General features: G+C 45.2%; 1 protein-coding gene across 3 annotated transcripts in view; it reads left to right on the top strand.

The window, feature by feature from the left end:
• Tiam2 (TIAM Rac1 associated GEF 2) overlaps positions 1-20,952 on the top strand; it is a 117,955-nt gene that overhangs the window by 33,194 nt on the left and 63,809 nt on the right. For all 3 annotated transcript variants that reach the window (XM_078018846.1, XM_078018847.1, XM_078018845.1), the window contains 3 exons: positions 10,841-11,026; positions 11,595-11,741; positions 14,815-14,886. In XM_078018846.1, coding sequence (XP_077874972.1) covers positions 10,841-11,026; positions 11,595-11,741; positions 14,815-14,886 — 405 coding nt within the window. The remainder of the gene's footprint in view (positions 1-10,840; positions 11,027-11,594; positions 11,742-14,814; positions 14,887-20,952) is intronic.

Genomic DNA, 20,952 nt, shown 5'->3' with positions numbered 1-20,952 from the left:
GTGGCTTGGCAAACGAGGAGTAGTTGGTGCTGAGCTGGACAGGCCTGGGGCAGTTTTTGGAGTGTTTTGTCTTATTCTGTAACAATGTACTATCAACTCGGTGGATTAGTAGCAACCCACATGGTCCCCAGGGATGGGAAGTCCAAGGTCAGGGCAGATTCCAGGTCTGGTGAGGGCCTGCCTCCTAGAGGTGGTGTCTCCCTGCTGGGTCTTCACTTGGTGAAAGGGCAGGGAGGCTCTCTGGGCCTCCTTTGTAAGGACACTCATTCTCTTCACAAGGGTTCTGTTGCTGACCTAACCCCTCCCCAAAGGCCCGGCCTGCTAATACCATCGCTATAAAGGTTGTTTTTCAACTTGAATTTGGAGAGTGGGGCGCCATACCCATTCAGGCCTTAGCAGTTTTGAATGCTGGGCTTGGATAGAAGTTTCAACTTGTATTCCACATTCAAAGTAGAAAGCAATCTAGTTTTCTGCATTGTGTCTTGGGGAGACCCATCAGGCAGTGACTTGGAGGACAGATTGAAGTGGGGAAAGGCATCGGGCAGTCCGATGGCACTGGTCTGGATGTGTGCCTACAAGGGCTTGGTCAACAGTTCTCATGGACACCAGAGAGCATGGTCTGCTGTGGCTCTGTGGACTCTAGAGTCACCTCCAGTCCTGAGTGGAGCTGTTCTGATACAGGAGATGCCATTATCTACGCCTGCCAGCTGGAGGCGCTAGACGACAAGACAGTTTCCACATGGAGGTGAGAAGGCAGCATGAGCTCCAGGAAGAGAGCAGGAGTGGAGGGGCAGCGGGTTGGGCAGGAATACCCCTGCAGCCCGCCGGAGCCCTCCCCGCTCACATCTGGGAGGAGCCTGGTCCTGAGGCTGCATGACCGCACTGCCCAGCCTCCTGCCTGGGGAATGCAGGGTGTGCCCAGCTCTGCCCAGGGTGTGAGTGGAGAGCTGAAGGAGAGACGGCTATCCTGGTGTTTTCTTTGTACTGCATCCCACCTGGGGTCCTGAGGTCCAGTTGTGACAACCCTTCTGCTGGGAGAAATATAACTCATGGGGTCCAGTGTCACAGAATGCTCGGGTGCCCTTGTCAAAGACCACATAGGACAGTGGTGGGATAAAGTACAGTTTCAACCCTTCTGGGAGAAATGAGGGAACATTGACAGGCTCCCTTTATGTATGTGGACCCTTTTTTTTTTAAGTTACAGATGAGCACAATACTTTTATTTTATTCATTTATTTTTATATAGTGCTGAGGATTGAACCCAGTGCCTCACGCATGCTAAGCAAGCGCTCAACCAGAGCTACAGCCCCAGCCCCTATATGGAGCCTTTTTATGACCACAAGAAGTCCAAGCACATGAATTTTTCATTAGGTAGACTTTTTTTGCCTGCCTGTAGTTTGTGAATGCCTGATGGATGATGTCACCTTTGGTGCCATTCTCTGACTGGGAGGGGTTACCCTTGCATAAACCCTTTCACAAATCAAAGGGTCCAGAATGATTGGCCTCAAGAGCTACTTCTCTTATGAAGAATTAGGGTGATGGCCACTTGGGGCCCATTGTCCACTCTTGCCAGAGCCCGTACCTTAGTTATTTTGTCCTCGTGCTCCAACCCCACCGGCTTCCTCCCTGCTCCTGTACCTCCTCCACCTACCCCCCACACACCTCCTGCATGCTCATCTTCTAGTTGTACTCTAGGGAATTTCTGGTGAGATCCTGTTTGGATTGATATTTAGAAATTTCACCTTGACTAGTTTTTAGGTCATAATTTAGTCCTGTTTTCCCAAAGGACTTTGCCGTTATTGAAAAGCATCACATCTGGCCATGAAAGGTGAAAGAGCTGTTTACTCTCGACCTGCAGACACACAGACTGAGAAACGCACAGACACACAGCGGGGAAGTAAGCACATGCTCGGAATTGCTTTTATGAGATCCCCTTTGACTAGGAAACGGTAATGTGACCACAAAGGTATTTACAGGCTGAGGCCACTTAGGTCCAGGCTCCCAATATCCCATACACGCACAGTGTTTAAGACCTCTATGAAAGAGCAGTATTCAGTGCACTTACCATTTAAAAGTCTCAGGTCCACTACATACTTTTTTTGGGTGCCTGGTAATTGTACTGAATAGTGGGCTCATTGTGACATATTGGCACGTGTGCATAGCATACTTTAATAACTTTGACTCCCCAGTGCCTGCCTTGCCCTCCCCTTGTCCATCCCCTGATCCCTTTCCTCCATCCTCCTTATCTCTCTTCTATTTTCTTTTTTCTTGTTTCTAAATATGAGAAAAAACATACAGCCCTCAACTTTATGCATCTGGCTTGTTTTGAGTAACGTGATGCTCTCCAGGTCCGTCCATTTTCCTGTGAATTTGATAGCTGACTAAAATTCTTGATAGCTGACTAAAATTCTGTTGCGTGCACATACCACATTTTCTTTATTCATTCTTCTATTGGTGGACACCGAGGCTGGTTCCATAGGTCGGCTGTTGTGAATTGTGCTGCTATGAACATGGGTCTGCATGTATGTCTATAGTGTGTGGACTTTAGTTCTTTGGGGTAAATACTGAGGAATGGTATGACCAGGTCATATGGCGGTTCCATGCCTACTCTTTTGAGGGACCTCCACACTGATTTCCCTAGTGGCTGTACTAATGTACATTCCCACCAACGGTGGGTAATTGTTCCTTTTCTCTCCGCATCCTCTCCAGCATTTATTGTCACTTGTATTTCTGATGTTCTAACTAGAGTGAGATAATATCTCAGTGGCATTTTGATTGAATTTCCTCGATGATGAGAGATGAAGATTCTTTTCCTTATAATTGTTGGCCATTTCTACCTTTTCTTTTGAGGAACATCTATTTAGTTCATTTGCCCATTTGTTGAGTGGGGTGTTTCTTTGGTGTTGACTTTTTTGAATTCTTTATACATTCTAGACATTAATCCTCTGTCAGAAGAGTAGCTTGCAAAGATTTTCTCCCATTTTGTAGGTTTCTTCCTCACACTGTTAATTGTTTCTTTTGCTGTGCAGAAGTTTTTTAGTTTGATGTCATCCCATTTATTAATTCTTGATATTATTCCTGAGCTACAGGAGTTCAGGTGAGGAAATTTCTGCCTGAACCAATATGCTGAATTGCTTCCCCTATATTCTCTTCTAGTAATTGCTAAGTTTTTGTCTTATTTCAAGGTCTTTGATCCATTTTTGAATTGATTTTTGTGCAGGGTGAGAGAGAGAGATCTAGATTCTACATATGAATATACAGTTTTCCTAGCACCTTTTGTTAAACAAGTGTCTTTTCTCCAATGTTAACTTTTTGCCAAGAATCAGATGACCATAGCTGTGTGGGTGTCTGTGTCTTCTGTTTTGTTGCATTGGTCTATGTATGTTTTCATGTCAGTGCCAAGCTGCATTTGTTACTGTGGCGCCATATTATAATTTGAAGTTGGGTACTGTGATGCATCCAGCCTTATTCTTTTTGCTTAGAATTGCTTTGTCTGTGTCTTTTGCATCTTCCATATAAACTTTATGACTGTTGTTTCTAGTTCTGAGAAAGATATCTTTGTGATTTTGATGGGGATTGCAGTGAATCTATAGGTGACCTTTGGCAGTAGCTATTTTAACAATATTAATTCTGCCTGTCCATGAACATGGGAGTTTCTTCCATTTTTTGGTGTCTTTGATTTCTTTGTTCAGCATTCTAGAATTTTCCTTGTAGAGGTCTGTCAACTGGAAGTCTTTCCTCTAAAATCAAGAACAAGACAAGGATGCCCACTCTTACCAATCCTGTTCAATATAGTATTTGAGATTTGCCAGAACAAAGGAATACAAATAGGAAAGGAAGCAGTCAAATTGTCCTGATTTGCAGATGATATTAATCCTATACTTAGAAGACCCTAAAGGCTTCATCAAAAGACTGTTGGAGCTGATAAACACTCTAACAAAGTAGTAGATTAAATACTCAACATACAAATATCAGTGGTTTTCTATACAACACCAGGGAATCTTCTGAGAAAGGAATCAGGAAAACAATTTCATCCACAATAGCTTTATAACAAAAGAAAATATTTAAAAAATAACAACTTTTTATTTATGTATCACTTTCTTCCAGAGACTCCCGATTCCCTCAGATCTAGTCATATGATGCATGCCAGTAATAGCAGAATATACAGCATAGATGACATCATGCAAGATAAAGTCCCTGGGTCAGGTTTTCTTTGAAGCATGTGGGTGGAAGAAGTCACTGTCAATGCCTTTTCCTAACAAAAAGACACTATCACAGTAAGGACACTGAATTTCATACTGGTATGGGGTCATGTGCTTTGCTTAAAATAAACCATCATTCAGGCTTGTCCTCAAGCCTCTGGGCTTTTCCATGGGGCAGGATGATGCAGACTTCATTTGAGCATATCCAATTTGGACCAGACCACACTGTGTGTCCACATGTCAGAGTGTCTTTGAAGTTCTGGAGGAGGAAGCCTTGTAAATTAAGTCCAGTTAGTACTTTATTTTCCTTCCCGTTTATTATTTCAAACAAGTAAATAAGGACAAAACCTCACCACCCTGAGGCCCTCTTGGCATCCTCCCAGATGGCTTCCCCCAGACGGCTCATTCTGTGCCCTTCTCTGGTGGGGGGGGGGGCTGGCAGTTTCCTGTGTTAACCAGGCGGAGAGGGAGGGGATAGCCAGACCCCCAGGAGTTCTCCAGTGAGTGGGATGTGGAATGTGGGCTTCGTTTAAAATGTTTACTTAAAGGTTTAACGTGATAAGAGATTGTAGTGAATCTAGACAATTGGAAACTGGTGAAGGGGCCAATGTGAACAAGCTTTGAGGAAAACACAGTAAGGAGTGTATGCAGGGTCGGGGGAGCAGCTAGAGAGCAGAATATTTGTGAAGAGGGATTTGAGGGAGCAAGGCCTGTTCCTGCAGGTGCTGGGTGGAGAACAGACTTTGTTCTGTAGCTACTGGGAGACGGTGGGTCTGTGTCGTTGAGTGAGCTTGGGTTACGTGCATCCATACTCTGGGCTGGAGAGTGCGCCTGGATGGGGTACAGAGATCACTGTCCTCGGGGTGTTCTCATCCTAGTAGAATGACAGAGAGCTGAGCACAGAGTTTCCACAGGATACCATGAATTCAGGGTAAATGATGTTTGAGTGCCAGGGAAGACGGAAATGGGAGGACTTCCCGGGAGAAATGCCTGAATGGCTTCTTGAAAACCCAGGGGTGAATCGGAAGAGGATGGAGAAGAGCATTCCAGGCGAGGTTCAGCCGTGGCAGAGTGCTCTGCCAGTTCAGCGTCTCAGCAGGGGTAAGAGGTGGAAGAGGTAAGGGGGCTGTCCTCCTCCCTTCTCTGTACTGCTGTGGAAACCTCCGGCATGGCCTTGTCAAGTTCGTCTTCCACACAACCAGAGCAGATGTCATCTAGAAAGGCAACCTGACTGTGTGTTTGTCTAGCTAGTGGACCTCCTGACTTGCAAGATGAGGACCCGCAGAACCTCTGCCCTGCCTGACCTGTGTCGACACTGTGACAAGACTGGCTTTCTGTAGGTCCCCACTGGAGCCACCACCCCACTCCTCACTGTGGCTGTCTCCTCTACAGTCAGGACTCCATTTCCAGGGTGTGTGCATGTCCCTCCTCCCTGTCACCGGCTCAGCCCTCTGCATTATAATGAAGGCTGAGGGGCACATCCTCCAGGGGCTGCCCGACTCCCCTCCATCCACCCCATCAAGGACTCCCATGGTTCCTGGTTTCTGTCTGTATCTGCACTCCATCACCTTGAGGCTGATCTTACACCTGCTATAAAACATGAGCTCCTAAAGCAACGTGAGTAGATACCCCCATGTCTCTCTGGTGAACCCAGGAATCGCTCCTCTTTGCTGTAGGAGCAAACTGACTTCTCCTCCGAGACGGTCCTTCCTTGGTCCTTCTCCAGGGCTCCTGGTGTCTTTCCCCGTAGCACAACTCCTCCTCCTGCTCGCTCCCTGCCACGATTCCCTCCCTGGTCACTAAGAGAGCTCCTGTTTTAGGCCATAGTCACTCCATAGGTAAAGATGTGTCCGTAGTGCCCTCAGGTGAATTGGATTTTCTAGTGTCACACAGCTGTTCAGTGGCAGAGCTGGGGTCTGAATCCAGATCTGTGCTGCGGAGGCTCCCCTGCTTCTCAGTAGGATTTGGGTACATCAGATGATGCCTTGCTCACTAAACCATGGGATGAATTATTTGGCATAAGTCAGAAATTAACCCTTAAGTTATCTGTTATCACAACTTGTTTTTTTTCAGCTCAGTGTGTTGGGAAGTATATTGGTTATAAACTAGACTAAATTTTATCTCGAAACCAAACAAAATTGATTCTCTAAACTGTAGCTGGTTGTTCTAACTACTAATGAACTTTAGCATAATCTGTGTCACTGGTTGGTGTCTTCTATGAAGATAGGTTTTTAGAGTTTGTAAAACATGGAAGTTTTTCAGTTTATTCCACCAAAAAGGACAAATGAATTCTCTTTTAGGCTGAACCTAGTCATGGACAACTGGCCAAATTTCATAATTAAATGACTACACAGTGGAAAGTAGTTTTCTAGGAGCACTGGGTGTGGTAGGAATGTGCTTGTCATCTTTTAAAATGTGTCATTCATTTGATTCATTTGTTATTTTTATCATCAGGCTTCATCTCTCCCCTCCCTCTTTTCTATAGCAGAGCACAACCTCTCTGAGCTCATTAAATGAATATAGCTATGGCTGTAATGAAAAGGAAACTTTTTAGCATTTAATTTATGTCAGAGCTTAAACATGTGAGTTTTCCCTGTGATTTTGCCAATAACTTATCCTTTTACAGTGAAAGAGAATGAAAACCACCTTAGAGTAGGTTTTTTCATCCTTGTCATTTTCTGTTTTGTGCAGGGACATGAGAAGAAATGAAAGCTCAGTCTACAGGTTGAGTTTTTAATATCATGTCCTGAGACTTACCTTTAAAAGTAATGTCCAGGGACAGCTGTCAGGGTGCAAGGGATTCAGAAAAGAGGGGGCAGTCTTGGCTTCCAGGAATTCATTTTGGAAATTTTGGTTTGTAATAATGTTTGGAAGAAAATTCCAGAATTAATTAAAAAAAATCTGTGATAAACATCTGCTGATGGCATTTCCAGCTCAGCGATAATATTGATGATGATGATTGAATTCAACGGAGGTAGCATAATCGCTAAGGAGACTGTCTTTTGTTCCTGCCTTGACATTTTAAAAGTGCACTTTTATCTCATCGTCTGCAGGATTATCATAAAATGTTTTCTTTTTAGTTAGCATTACTTTAAATGTGGGCTAAATCTGAATGTCAGGGTTAAAAACTGGAAGGGGAACAGTTCAAGATGAATAAGTCACTAAATGAGGACGCAGGCAGCTCCGCTCCTTCTCTTAGGAAACCTGGGCCTTGGAAGAAGTGATGTTCACTGCGTCACTGAGGTGGAAGTTGCTGCAGCTGGCTTCAGGAGCACCGAGTCCTGCGGGGAGGGCAGCAGACCCCGTAGCTTGTCGGGGACAGCGGTGTTCACACTGACAGCACTGTCAGTGTGGGTCTTTGTGAGTCCGGAGGGCTGGCTTATTCAGACCTTGACTGGTACGTGGGCCTTGGCCTCTACTGAGGAAACAGGTGGGGCTCCAGATTTTCCAGGTCTTGTGAGGTCTGTTTTGAGCTCACGGATTCAGCCCTCTGCCACCTCCTCCCCTCTAGGAAACCAGCCACATCTGGAATCTAGAATTCTCTAATTTGGCGAGACCCAGAAGAGCCCCTCTGAATCCACATTCACAGCCCAACTTTCACCTGCAGATCTTCTAGCCACTCCCTAGAATTTGGTGAGTGCAGGAAGAAAAGTCAAACATCTCATTGTTTCTTATCCGACCACAAATCCTCCGTTAAGCTCAGTAACTGATTCTCTGTATAAAGAACCTTGACCTTAAAGACAAGGTAAATATTGTCTTTAAATGCAATAGATGTGCGACTGATGCTGGCTTCTCCTGCCATAGAGATCTGTGGGGTAGACTGTATTACTCAAGGGTCTCTGGAGAAACCACGTGCACGCACACCAGGGAATTGGTGATCGTGCAGGTGGGGAAGTCTCAAGGTCTGCAGGAGAGGACAAGCTGGAGAGCCGGTGGCTGTCTCTAGACCCAAGGCTGATGGCTCAAGACCCAGGAGGAGCCAGTGGTCCAGTTCACAGTCAGGCAGGGAACTTCTCTCGCTCCAAGCCCTTTGGGTCTCACCAGGCCTTCAGCTGCTTGGATGAGGCTCACCCATATGAGGGAGGGCAGTCTGCTTTGCTCAGTCTATCCATTTAAATGTTAATTGCGTCCAAGAACACCCTCACAGACACACTCACAATATTGTTTGAGCAAATATCTGGACACTTGGGGCCAAAATCAAGTACAATAAAATTAACCATTGTAAAAGCTGATGTCAGGGTTAGGATAAAGAGCACTGTTGAAATAGTCACTTTCCTTGCATTTTCTACTAAATTCCATTTTTAAAATGCCTCTACAGCATACACTCTTAATTGAGGCACTTAAACTCTTGGAACTTAATCACATACATTAGCCAAAGTCATGGTCTTTGTAAGGTCTCTTTTGGTCTGTTAGGGTCCCTCTGCGTCTCCGTCCTCCAGCAGATGAAAGCATCTGGATTCTTGTTCTTGTCATGAACTCACTTGCATTTTGGGGGGAGAGATCTAGGAGTGTTGACAAAATTTTGTTGTTTTCTTTCTTTTTTTTTTTTTTTCTTGACAAAGTCTTAAGATTCCTTGTTTATTGTGTGGGATCAAACCGTCCTTGCCTTTCAGTGGTACTTTGATGGGTATTCACATGAATACCTTAAATGGCACTTTAAGAAATACTCTGTAGTTTGTAGAACTGGGTGTAAGTATAAGAGATTGTCATCTTTCCTGACCTGCGGTGACTGGTCCAGACTGGGCTCTTATTTCCTTCATCCTTTTAATCCACGACGATGGTCTGCACATCTTTCCTCTGGCATCCAGTGACCTTCCTCTCAGGTCTACAGTCCCAGTAGACCTCCCAGAAAGTATCTCAGCAATTTCACACCGAGGGGTGTGTGTGTGTGTGTGTGTGTGTGTGTGTGTGTGTGTGTGTGTGTGTGTGTTGGGGGTGGGGGGGCTGTCACCCGATCTGGAAATATACTGTGAGAGGACAAAGGAGAGCGTCTGTGATTATGGGTTTTCAGGAACCATCTAGAGGGGAAGAGGTTTGTGAGGTGGAGCTGGAAGTCTAGTTTCCACTGCAGCTTGGGGTCCTGATAGACTCTGTTTATCCCTCTCTGCCACATCTGGAATCCAGAATTCTCTAATTTGGTGAGACCCAGAAGAGATTTGCAGCTTCCATTGGAAGTCTCCTTTCGGTCTTGGGCAGTGGTCCTCACTCAGGCTGGGCACCAGAATCACAGGAGGCACTTTGGAAATCTACACTATCTTAAGCCTTGGACCTGATGAGTGGACTCTTTGGGGTTAAGACCGAGTCATCTCTGTTTTAAAAGCCACCATGTGCTGCTGTTCGCTCTGGCTAACACCAGTAGGCTATTCCACCATTGGCAAGGATACAGAAAATCCCACCCCCGACAGATTTATTTAGGAAAGCACCTTCAGAGGAGAAGAGGGCCATCTCCAGAGGGAGAGACGTCCAAGGGCATGTAGACCCTTTACCCTGGTTACATTCCTTGTGGACATTCAGGTCCCTTCAATGCTCTCGTGAGTGACTTCATTGATTTACTGAGACTGATGAATCAATGAATTATTTATTAAGAGCTATAGCCATCATATTTCTTTCCCACAGGAAAGTTGTTCAGTGACCTTCCTAAGGAAGTGATACAGACAATTTAGAGGAGGTCTGGGGAATACCCAGAATTTGTGACTTTTCTGCAGGGAGAGACTGAAGGGGTCTCAGTGTCCAGGGTTGGAAGTCCTCCAGATTATCATTGATCCAGAATTAAGAAGCACCTCAGCAGGTGGCTGCAAAGGCAGGGACATAACTCCCTGTCCTGAGCTCCGCATGACGGGCCCTTGCTGTAGGCCTCTTGTGTTCTGAGATGGTCCCCCAGACCTGTGGAGCCAGCTTTCTGCTTGGCTTCAGAGCTCCATATTGGCAAGTGACCAGAGCCTCTCTCCACCTATAGTTTCCATCTTAATGGAGTAATGCTTGTGTGTAACACACTGTGACATCCTTGGGAAAGTGACGGAGGCCCCCAGAGTTGAACTATTTCTTTACCCACTCAGGACTTCAGTTTTGAAGAACTAGGAGGAATTTCCGTCGTGTAAATAACTGTAGATTCTTTAATTTCATTCAGATGTACAGATGGTTGTTATTCTCAAGATCCCTAAAATAGCGGTCCCAGCTCTGTTTGTCCTCACCCCCCCAAGTCCATTTGCTTCTTATTGTTCCTCAAGTTACTCAAGTGAACAGGACTGCAGAGGCCCTGCCTTCACAGAGCCAGTTCAGTTAATTTGCTTTCAGATCAGAGGCTGTAAATGGGAAGGGAAATGAAACAAAGGGGAAAAAAAAATCATGTTTTGATTTTGCATCCTGATGTAAGTCAGTGTGGTTTAATGCCGGAGTTCTCCAAAGATCAAGCCATCTTGGCATGTCACGGGATCAGGACCACCAGCCACCCTTGGTTTTTGGCTGCCCTGATAAGTGTATTTTGTTGGGAGCGCGGAAGTGGCGAGCAGAGAGGGCTGGTTTAAACCTCTGCAACTCCAGCTGAAACTAATTTTTCCTTGACGTTTGATTGCATTTTCTACTTGGTCCATGCAAACTCCTAAGTTTTATTCAAGTTCCTTCTGCTTTTGCTGTTTAAGATCCAACAGTGGGAGCAGAATCTGGAGAAATTTCACACGGACCTATTCAGGATGCGCTGCTACCTGGCCAGCTTACAAGGTGGGGAGTTACCGAACCCCAAGAGTCTCCTCGCAGTCGCCAGCCGTCCTTCCAAGCTGGCCCTCGGCAGGCTGGGAGTCTTATCCGTGTCTTCTTTCCATGCTCTGGTGAGTTCCTTGGGAGAGGATCACAGTGGCTCTCCTTCTCCAGCTTGTCCCCCTCAGCTCCGTGGGAAGTGAATCTAGTATCTAACGAGGCTCATGCAAAGGCCAGGGGCTGGGATGTGCAGAGGAGACCAGAGAGAGCCCAGTTTGTCTGCTGCGTCTTTTAGGACCCCCACTGCTAGCGGACAGTTAGTCCATATTCGTGTCCTCACCTGCCTGCCCTCAGCTCCTCTGCATGCCACCGGGCAGGCAGGATCCTTGAGGAGTAGCGACAGTGGCCTGAGGAAGCGAGGAGGGTTGTTCCTGTCAGAGCTGCGCTGGGTTTTCTGGGATTGCTCCTGAGGTGGCGTCTGTGGCCGTTCTGTGACCCTGCTCCCATGTGGGGAGTCTGAAAGCTCCACCTTGGCTTGTGCTGCCTGGTGGGAGAGAGCAGCATGGTGGGTGCTGTCCTAGTGCGCGGGGACACGGAGCAGCCCTTGACACCCGCCAGGACAGGTTTCTAGTGAGCAGAGCTTCCTCCTTCCAGGGCGACTGTTAATGCTTCTCTGGTTTCTAAACTGTTTTAAACTAGGTGTGTTCTAGAGATGACTCTGCTCTCCGGAAAAGAACCCTTTCGCTGACCCAGCGAGGGAGGAGCAAGAAGGGCATATTTTCTTCCTTAAAAGGGCTGGACACGCTGGCAAGGAGAGGGAGGGAGAAAAGAGCGTCCGTGACTCAGGTGAGTCCTGAGCCACCTTCCTGAAGCCCCTGTTTATTGGCCTGCGATGAACCGTCGGTGTTCATGCCCTCTTCAGGGTGAAATAAGAGTTTGCTCAGGCCAAGCGTGGTGGCGCACGCCTGTGATCCCGGTGGCTTTAGAGGCAGAGGCAGGAGGATCGTGAGTTCAAAGCCAGCCTCAGCAGTTTATTTATTTTTTTTTAAAGAGAGAGAGAGAGAGAGGGAGGGAGGGAGAGGGAGGGGGGAGAGAGAGAGAGAATTTTTTAATATTTATTTTTTAGTTTTGGGCGGACACAACATCTTTGTTGGTATGTGGTGCTGAGGATCGAACCTGGGCCGCACGCATGCCAGGCAAGCGCGCTACCGCTTGAGCCACATCCCCAGCCCAGCCTCAGTAATTTAGCAAAACGCTAAACAACTCAGTGAGACCCTGTCTCTCAATAAATACAAAATAGGGTTAAGGATGTGGCTCAGAGGTCAAGTGCCCTTGAGTTCAATCCCCAGTACCCTCCTCCTCCAAAAAAAGAGTTTGTTCAAAGCAATCCCTTTTGGCACGGACTTTTGATTCCAAGGGAAGTACATACAAGTTGCTCTGTGTGCCCATGCACACCTGCAGGAACCTTGTGTAGTGCTTAGGCATACGAAGAATTATCAGACAGTCATCCACACTCTTCAGTGCCTTTGGTTCTAACATTTATTTTCCCATAGCCTTCATACAAAAATAAATATAGAAAGTTAATACCAATCAGAGCGACTGCAGCTAAATTCTGTTGATAGTGCTGGATTCTTTTTTCACTCAAACCTGGAAATATGAAGAAGGAGTTTTCTTTTATAGAAAAGGAGACTGACACTAGGAGAGTCACTCAGACTGACACTAGGGGCAGGGCTGGGACTTATCTGCCTTGAGTCCAAAACTCCGAAACACTGGACAATGGCTGCTGCTCATTTTCCCTTTAGAAGTAGTGGCTCTTTGACCATTTCACCAAGAAAAGACAGCCTGAACATTTGCTCCTGGAATGTGGCCCAAGTATAGCGAATTCGGTGTTCAGAACCGAAGTGTTTCCTGATGCCCATGACATAGCCTGTGACAAGGAGATTCATCGTGCGATGGGTGTGTTTTAGGGCCATTATTTTTTCAAATACTGTAGAAAGAGAAGTAGTGTGATGGTCTGATCCTGTGAGTGGGGAGAATGTGTGCAGTGCCCTGGGGAGGAGCTCTTGGTTTTATTTTCAGTGGACTGCCATTCTTCCGAGTATGCTTTCAGTGTCATGGGAAAGAGTGGTCACATTTCGTGGAACTTTATTTTCTAATTCGTGTGCGGCTCTCTATTCAGAAGTATATAATACATGTATGAATTAGGTGGATAAAAGGACTAGTATCAACTTCTTTGACTTACCTAAGACCTTGAAACAACAAGGTCAGAAGTTGGAGGGAGTGGATTAGCTGATGGAAAGATAGCAGAAACACAAGACTTCTTTTACGTAGCCAAGAATATCACACTTTTTTTTTTAACACATATCATTATTTTCATTGGTCAGAGGGAAATATATAATTAAATTTATAAATAATAACACATAGTCGATAATAATACACATTTGACACAGGTTTCATCAATAAAGGTAAGTACAATTCACTCTGAACATGAGTTTTTAAAAATATTTATCTTAAAGCTAAAGATGGTATTACAATTCATGGTGAAACACTAGTTAGCTCTCCATTTACAAAAATGTTGCCGGTCATCACCACAATTACTTAACATTTGGAATGTCCCAGCCATTTCATTGTTGTAGGTAAAGTCTCCCCACAAAAAAGAATATTTTCCACTCTAGTAAAACATAGGTAAAATACAAATATGTGATGACATAAAGTGTATTAGGGGCTGGGATTGTGGCTCAGTGGCAGAATACTTGTCTAGCATGTGTGAGGCACTGGGTTCAATCCTCAGCACCACTTAAAAATAAATAAATAAAATAGAAAGGTATTGTGTCCATCTACAACTAAAAAAATTTAAAAAAAATACTAATTTTCTGGCGTGGTATTTAATTACAAGGTTATCTTTAGCCATGACTTGTTAAGGAATATCATACTTTAAAATCATACTTCTACTTATATTTTAATTTACATTATGCATTGTAGTCATAAATCATTGGCTATACTGGGCCCAGGTTTTCTCCCCTACCACCATATTTTTTTTTTTAATTGGTTGCATTATAGTTGCACATAATGCTGGGACTTATGGTCACAAATTTGTACTTGCACACTGGGCCTGTGCTTCCTGAGCTGAACTTCTGAGATGTTTAAATAATGTCTTTAAGGCCAATCATGATTTTATTCAAGATGATCAATTTTGTGTCATTAAAATGGATAGCTTGCTTGTTTTTCTTAGATGTAGATGTTTAGCTAATTACAAATGAGCTTAAAATGGTCTTTACCCCAGCATATATGGTAAATGTTCCCAACAAAAGGTTTATTGATGGACAAAAAAACATTTGGTTGAACATATGTTTTTGTATTAAAAAAAAAGATGACACCAACTATATTATTAGTATTTATATAATTGAATCAAGTTGATTTAGTAGATATTATTAAATGTTTAAATGATCTTTAATGCTAGTTATCTACAAAATTTAGAAGGAAATTTGGAAACTTAAATGATTCGTAGTCTGTTTATCCAAACACAGTCACTTTTAACATTTAGCTGTTTTCTTTCAAAATTTATTCTGCATGCATTAAAAGAAAGGATAAGCTTGATTTTGGAGCCTTTGCCAACTCTGAGCTCTGTTCCATCTCTTCAAAAATGTGAACTTGTCAAAAGTGACATCAAAAAGATTCAGAATGACTTGATTAATATATGACATCATAGAAAAGTAAAATACATGACTAGGAAGAAAGAAAGCAACTTTTTTTCTTCAAAGTTAGACCTTCAATTGGGTTGGAATATTAGACATTACAAATTGAGAAATGAAGATCTTATGTTACACAACTTTAATTTTTAAACACTGTAAAAGGGTGGATGCCATATGAACTTCTCAGAGCCATTTTTTTTTTTCTCTCTTTTACCCCTGTCTGTCAGATATTTGATTCGAATAGCGGCCATGGATTTTCTGGAACCCAGCAACCTCAGAGCTCCACCAACTCCAGCGAGGTAAAGTCTGCTCCAGGCAGCCAGCGTGATTTGTATCGGTGACACAGATGCTCTCTGAAGCAGGGAATGCTGGCTCAGCATTCTACTTTCAACAGATTCATCAGAATCTCTATGTGAATCTGTTGAAAATAAAGTTAGAATCGAAATGGTCCCTGCTAGGTAGACTAAGATGGGTCCTGAATGCCAAGTCTTTGGGGAGGTAAACTCATGCCAACACCATCCTCGAATTAGTGGCACAACTCGACCAAGGTCCCGAGAGCCTCTTCACTGGGGCTTCTCTCTTCCTCACCTGAAGTTGAGTGAACCCCAAACTGCGTTTTCCTCTCCTTGTTCCTGGAGGTCTTCCTGCTGTACATTCGGTGCTGTGGGTGTCTCCAGGTGCCCTCTGCAAAGCCCAGTAGACTCTCTTCCCAGACTCCAGATGCGCTTCTTACCAAAAACTCGTCAGCTGTTTCCGAATGACATTCTGAAGTGGGTGAAGTACTCGGGCCTCTTCTTTGGTGCCTTTTCAAACCCACACCTTCCCCTAGAAGCTGGTGCATGTTACGGATCTGTTCTCTGACCTCCCCCTCACCAAAGCATCTTGTCTTCAGTGTTATTTCTAAAGAAGCTCTGAGCTGTTTGTTGGAATTGAAAAGCTAATGATGACAGGCTTAGACAAACTTAATATACCTTTGCAGAAGCAGGCAGCCTTCTTTAGTGAGTTAATGGGGATAATTCAGTGAATTGGGAATTTAATTAGAAAAAAAAAAATAGAGGAAAGCCGAGTGTTAGACACTGTGACTAGACCGGGGGAGGGGAGTGAGGAGGAACCCTTGGGTCACCCTAACATGTACAGCGTAGATGGCCGTATTCTGCCTGCACGTAAGGCTGATTCCGGGCTGTTTGGCCATCATGCTGCTGAGACGGCTCCAGGTGGCAGCTCGGCCTGCAGAGTCCTGCTTCCCGGAGAGTGAGCTTAAGATGGGTCAGGAGAGCCTCTGCTGGGTGCCTTGCTCCTCATCACCTCCGTCCTTAGGGACAGGGCTGCCAATAGACAGGTTATGCAACGGAGTGTCCTGTACCAGGAAGCTGGGCCTCGGAAGTGGCTCCTGGCCTGGGTTCTCCTTTTGCTAGATTTAACCAGCCATGGGGGACGAGTGCCTCCTTTTCTAGAAGTCATGATGAGTGGTCAGAAGTCAGACCTTTCATGATGAATGGCCTCCCTTCCCAGCCCCTTGGGTTCTGTGCATCTGCAGAGGCTGTTCAGTCGGCATCCGTCGCTCCGTCCTCCAGGGACAGGACCGTCCTCCAGGGACAGGACTCTTTGCTGCGGTTGATGCATCCCCATTATTTCCTGGTTCTTACTCTGTCCTGCCTTTTCCTATTGGCTGCCCTGTCTGGCATATGCTTCCAGGATACCTGGTAACCAGGACCCTGGGTCTGGAGAGTTTGTGTATATTCCTTTGTTAGATATATATTCTAAATCGGTAACACACTGCCGTGGGTATAGCACCAGCTTATGAAAGTTTGCTGATTGTGTTAGGTGCAGTCCTCTAATGGCTGAGAAGAAGTGTTTGCTCTCTGAGAAAATTTTTGAATCATTCTCTCTTCCAACATCAATAACAATTTTAAATTCTTGCTTTAAAAGTTAAAGAGATTATATCTCAGGCACTCTTACCCCTCCCAGGCACACTGGGCTGGGAGTCATGATGAGTCTTTCTTTCACCTTTGATTTTAATAAAATCCTTGCTTATTTGCCTAAAGAATAAAAGAAATTATATCTTAAAACATTTTCTGTTATCTGAACTTATGGTGGATTTTGACAGTCAAATTTGCTTAAAATAGTCATCAATGGTGAAATTCAGTTTTGTGCTTATTTAAATCAAGCTCAGCTGACCAACCCATCTTGTGATTTAATTGATAGACCTTACCAAAGCACCAGAGGTGAGAGAGAACCATTGCTGCATTCGTTTTTTTAAGCATGTATATTCAGCGATCCCTATTTATTTTAATTACGCATCACTTCCAGTATAGGGATAATCAAAGACGGTCCTTTTGTGGGCAGGACTGTTTTAGTGGTGCATCTGGTGAGTCTGTTCTTTCTGCACTGCCTGCAGCACTGAGCTAACTAGGTCTGAATTGAATTGCAGCTAAAACTAAGGGCGTACGTAAAAAAAGAAAAAAAAAAGTCTTTGGGACTCAAAATTCTTCCTGTAGCTGGCCAAGGAGTTAATATTACATTTCACTGCTTTTCCTCTGCTAATCACTCTTGGAGACTATTTATAACCAGCACAAACCATCTATTTTTATACAGTAAGTACAATATGTCCATTTGAGCAACACAGAAAGGCCATTGTGAGGGAGGGGCCGCGCACAGTTTTAAACACTCTAATTGGTGCTTCCCGTCCTGTCCAGCACTTAGTCACCCTAATCCAAAGTCTGTTAGGGCTGGAATAAAGCCAGTCTCATTGGAGCATTTTTAAAATGACACCTTGGCTAGCCAAAAATGAGAGCCTTTTGGTCTCCCCCTTGATGAGTAAGGAGGAGCTTCCTGCAGTGTGGCAGGCAGAGTTTGTTATGGAGATTGTGACAACAACCCCCCACCGGGCTCCCAGGGTCATCTGCCTCAGAAGCTGCATCCCAGACATCCTGCCAGCCTCTGGCCTTGGCCCTCTCTCCTGGAAAACTGGCCTGGGGTGTCCCAACTTTATGGCAGCGAGTGAATGAAGTATTGTTGTGTTAGTTATTAGCTCCTAACTAGATGGGTGTGGGGGGACCTCAGGTTGGTTTGTGAAGTGGAAAATGTGAATTAAGAACTGACTCCTGACCGCAGGATATGCCGCTCAAATAGGGAGCTTGTCTGGAGCCCTGCCCGGCCACAGACAGACGTGTGTATGGTCCCTGGACGTGTGTACGCATGTATGTACAGCTGGCCATCCGGGGCTTTGTCTCCCTTCCTTCCAAAAGATGGTCGGGCACCAGCCCAAGAAGGAAGTAAACACTGGGTCTCTGTGACACTTCACTGCTAAGGACACCCAGAGCACATACCTCCTTTTGTGCCTGCTCCTCATCTCACTTGCTAATAGACTTTCCTTTTATCGGCAACTGTGGCGGTGCCGGCCCATTTGTGACAGCCAGATTGCGACTTTGCTACTCGCTCCCCTCCCGTGATCCAAGTAGTAATTACCAGCCATTTGATCCAAAAGCATCTGCTGTGAGAACACACGGGTTTCCATACTGAGCAGAAGGAATCGGACATGTGGTTTCAGGGCCGTTCAAGTAATAATAATAAGAGACGTCGCCCTGCAAGGAGGGAGCAGCAGATTTGCAAGTGTTAACTGGTCAGTGTGTTGCGGCTGCGGATCGCTCTGCTCCCACGTCATGATGGCCAGGGGGAGCTGGATGGCAAGGTGCTCTCGGCGACAGTGGCCCCACTCTCCTGGGTTGCCCGGATTTTTATTTTTTTTAACAGGGGATGACTCCCCTGCAGTTCTGACATGGCCATCCTTGAACTGCCATTTCATTCAAAAATGGTTATGGGTAGAACAACCTAGTGCCCCCGTCCACGCTGCCCTTCTGAAAGTCTTCAGAGTGTGTCTTTCAAACACCCTTCTTCTGTCTCCCTGTGAGGCTGGTGTTTTTAAGGTAAAGAAACAGAAGTGCAGAGACATGGTGACCAGGCTAGCCAGGCCTCGCCAGGCCGGTCCTGAACCAGATTGTCTTCCCGTTCGTGTATCTTTGCCACCTTCATCCGTACCAGGGACTGCAAACATACCAGGGACTGCAAACTTGAACGAACAGTTGGAAGGTGGACACGGGGAGGTGTCGGGGCAGGAGGTGGTGTGGATAGGCAGCAGGTAGCCACTGGGGGGGGGGGGTCTGGGTGAGTGGTTAAAAAGGTTTAATATAGTACCTTTGCAAAGGATATGTTGGGAAAAGAATTTTCCAGATGGAAACAAGTTTTTGTTTGTTTTCAAGATTCTCTATTCCTTTTATGAAAAGAATGTCAGAATATTTATCTGGCTTATTGAAACTGAAGCATGTGTATTTTTAGCTTAGATAGCATTGACCTTTCTCAAGGGAATCCATCCAGCTTTCTCTCCAACGGGGAAAGCTCTCAACAGCCTAGAAGGTCTGTAATCATCAAGTAGGTTTGTTTTCTAGTTCTAATTAATTCATTCCACATTCTTGAAGCTTTCTTTGAATAATCAGGTTTTATTTATTTATTATTTTTTTTTGTACCAGGGATTGAACCCAGGGGTGCTTAACCACTGAGCAATATCCCCAGCCCTTTTCATTTTTTATTTTGAGATAAGTTCTCACTACGCTGCTTAGGGCCTTGCTAAATTACTGAGGCTGGCCTTGAACTTGTGATCCTCCTGCCTCAGCCTCCTGAGTCCTGGGAATTACAGACATGCACCACCACACTGGCGGATTTTTTTTTTAATTTTTTTTTTTTTTAGTGTCAGTGAACTTTATTTTTATTGTATGCGGTGCTGAGAAACTAATCCAGGCAAGTGCTCTACCACTGAGTTATCACCTCAGCCCACACCCAGCAGTTTTTACTTTTTTTTTTTTTGTATTACATGCATTTGTGGTGTGTGTGTGTGTGTGTGTGTGTGTGTGTGTGTGAGCAAAAATCTCATCTAATTTTTCTCTGTCGGGTCTATTGAGAAGGTGTGAACTTTGATGGCCTTGGCTTTGATGCACATCTTCTATTATTCACTAGAGCTTAGTTAACAGTATAGACTCAAGAAATGAAGCCTCAGAGTAGCTGTAGGTAAAAAGCCAAATTTAAAAATAACTGAATATAATAGAACTTACCTCTGGTCTTTCCTTCTCTTTCTCTATTTACCTTTGTACTTTTCTTTCATTCAATATTTCTTCCCTTTAATAATCTGTTGATTTGTTCTCTTTAAATTTGGGGGTGTTATAAGGACCTGACATTACAAAAAACAGCCTTAAATCGTATTTGGCCAATAGATGACCTTCACCTTGCAAGCATCCAACCCAGCACCCATGGGCTGGGCACCCCGTGAGCTGCGGTGTTGTGGGTATAGTGCACCATGGTAGGGGCTGATGGAGGCTAGGGATGAGGAGGTCCAAACCCGTGCTGTCATTCCTCTGACCACCCCAGGTGGAAGGACCTGCAGCTGACCATTGTGTGAGCTGGACTTTGCTAAACACACATTATGCCAGGAATAGGCAAGTGGGCTCATCTAGGGGAGTGGAATTGGGGATAGGTGGGGCAGAGAAGGAGGCATTTCAGAGGAAGGGGTGGCATTGAAAAAGGGTTGGAGGACACGTGTGATTTCAGCGCCGAAGCTGTGAGGTGGGCAAGGAAATTGAAAGGGGCAAGGATCTGTAGCTACTCCTTTTGGGGGAAAGTCAGGTGATCCAGTTTGTTTGACTGGAACTGGCATGTGTGATGGTGAAAGAAGTCAGGAATGTTAGGTCATGTCCCCTCTACAAGGAGTTCGCCACCAGGGTGACATTTCTGTGCAGGAGAGGGTGTTATGCAGAGGCTAAAACCAGACTTCAGGGATCAGATCCCCACGGAGAGACATGCACAGGTTCAGTGGGCTTGGGAAGGTTTCTAGGATTTTCTGCACCTTATTTTTCTCACCTGAAAATAGTATGTCATGTTGGTGCCCACCTGAGAGGGCCATCTGGTGGGGCATGGATCTGTAGCTACTCCTATGGCGGACGGCAGGGGACGGGGCCACAGGGCAGCAAGGCATGGCTGTGGATTTATATTTCTCAAGTTTCTCCTCTACCTGTTGACCTCAGTCACATTTTTCCTGTTCTGATCTGAAAGTGCAGCATCAAGTCACCCAGCACAGTAATTATTCTGTGGGCTTCCTTTGGCTTTGATCTTCTGTGGTTTCTTACTCCACAGCGCCCTCTGCTGGGGTTTTAGTTTGAGTCGCAACAGTAGTTTAAGAAGTGGGGCTTGCAGGGCTGCTGCCCAGGCACCTGGTTGAATCACTGCCCACGTAGAGGTCCCTGGAAGAATGAACTGGGAAAGCTTGTGGTTGGTGTGAGCTTGGAGCCTTCAGGAGATGGTGGTGTCCCCGCTGGTTC

This window comes from Ictidomys tridecemlineatus, chromosome 8, assembly GCF_052094955.1.
Source record: "Ictidomys tridecemlineatus isolate mIctTri1 chromosome 8, mIctTri1.hap1, whole genome shotgun sequence".
Classification (NCBI taxonomy): Eukaryota; Metazoa; Chordata; class Mammalia; order Rodentia; family Sciuridae; genus Ictidomys; species Ictidomys tridecemlineatus.
This window is presented reverse-complemented; position numbering and strand designations above follow the sequence as displayed.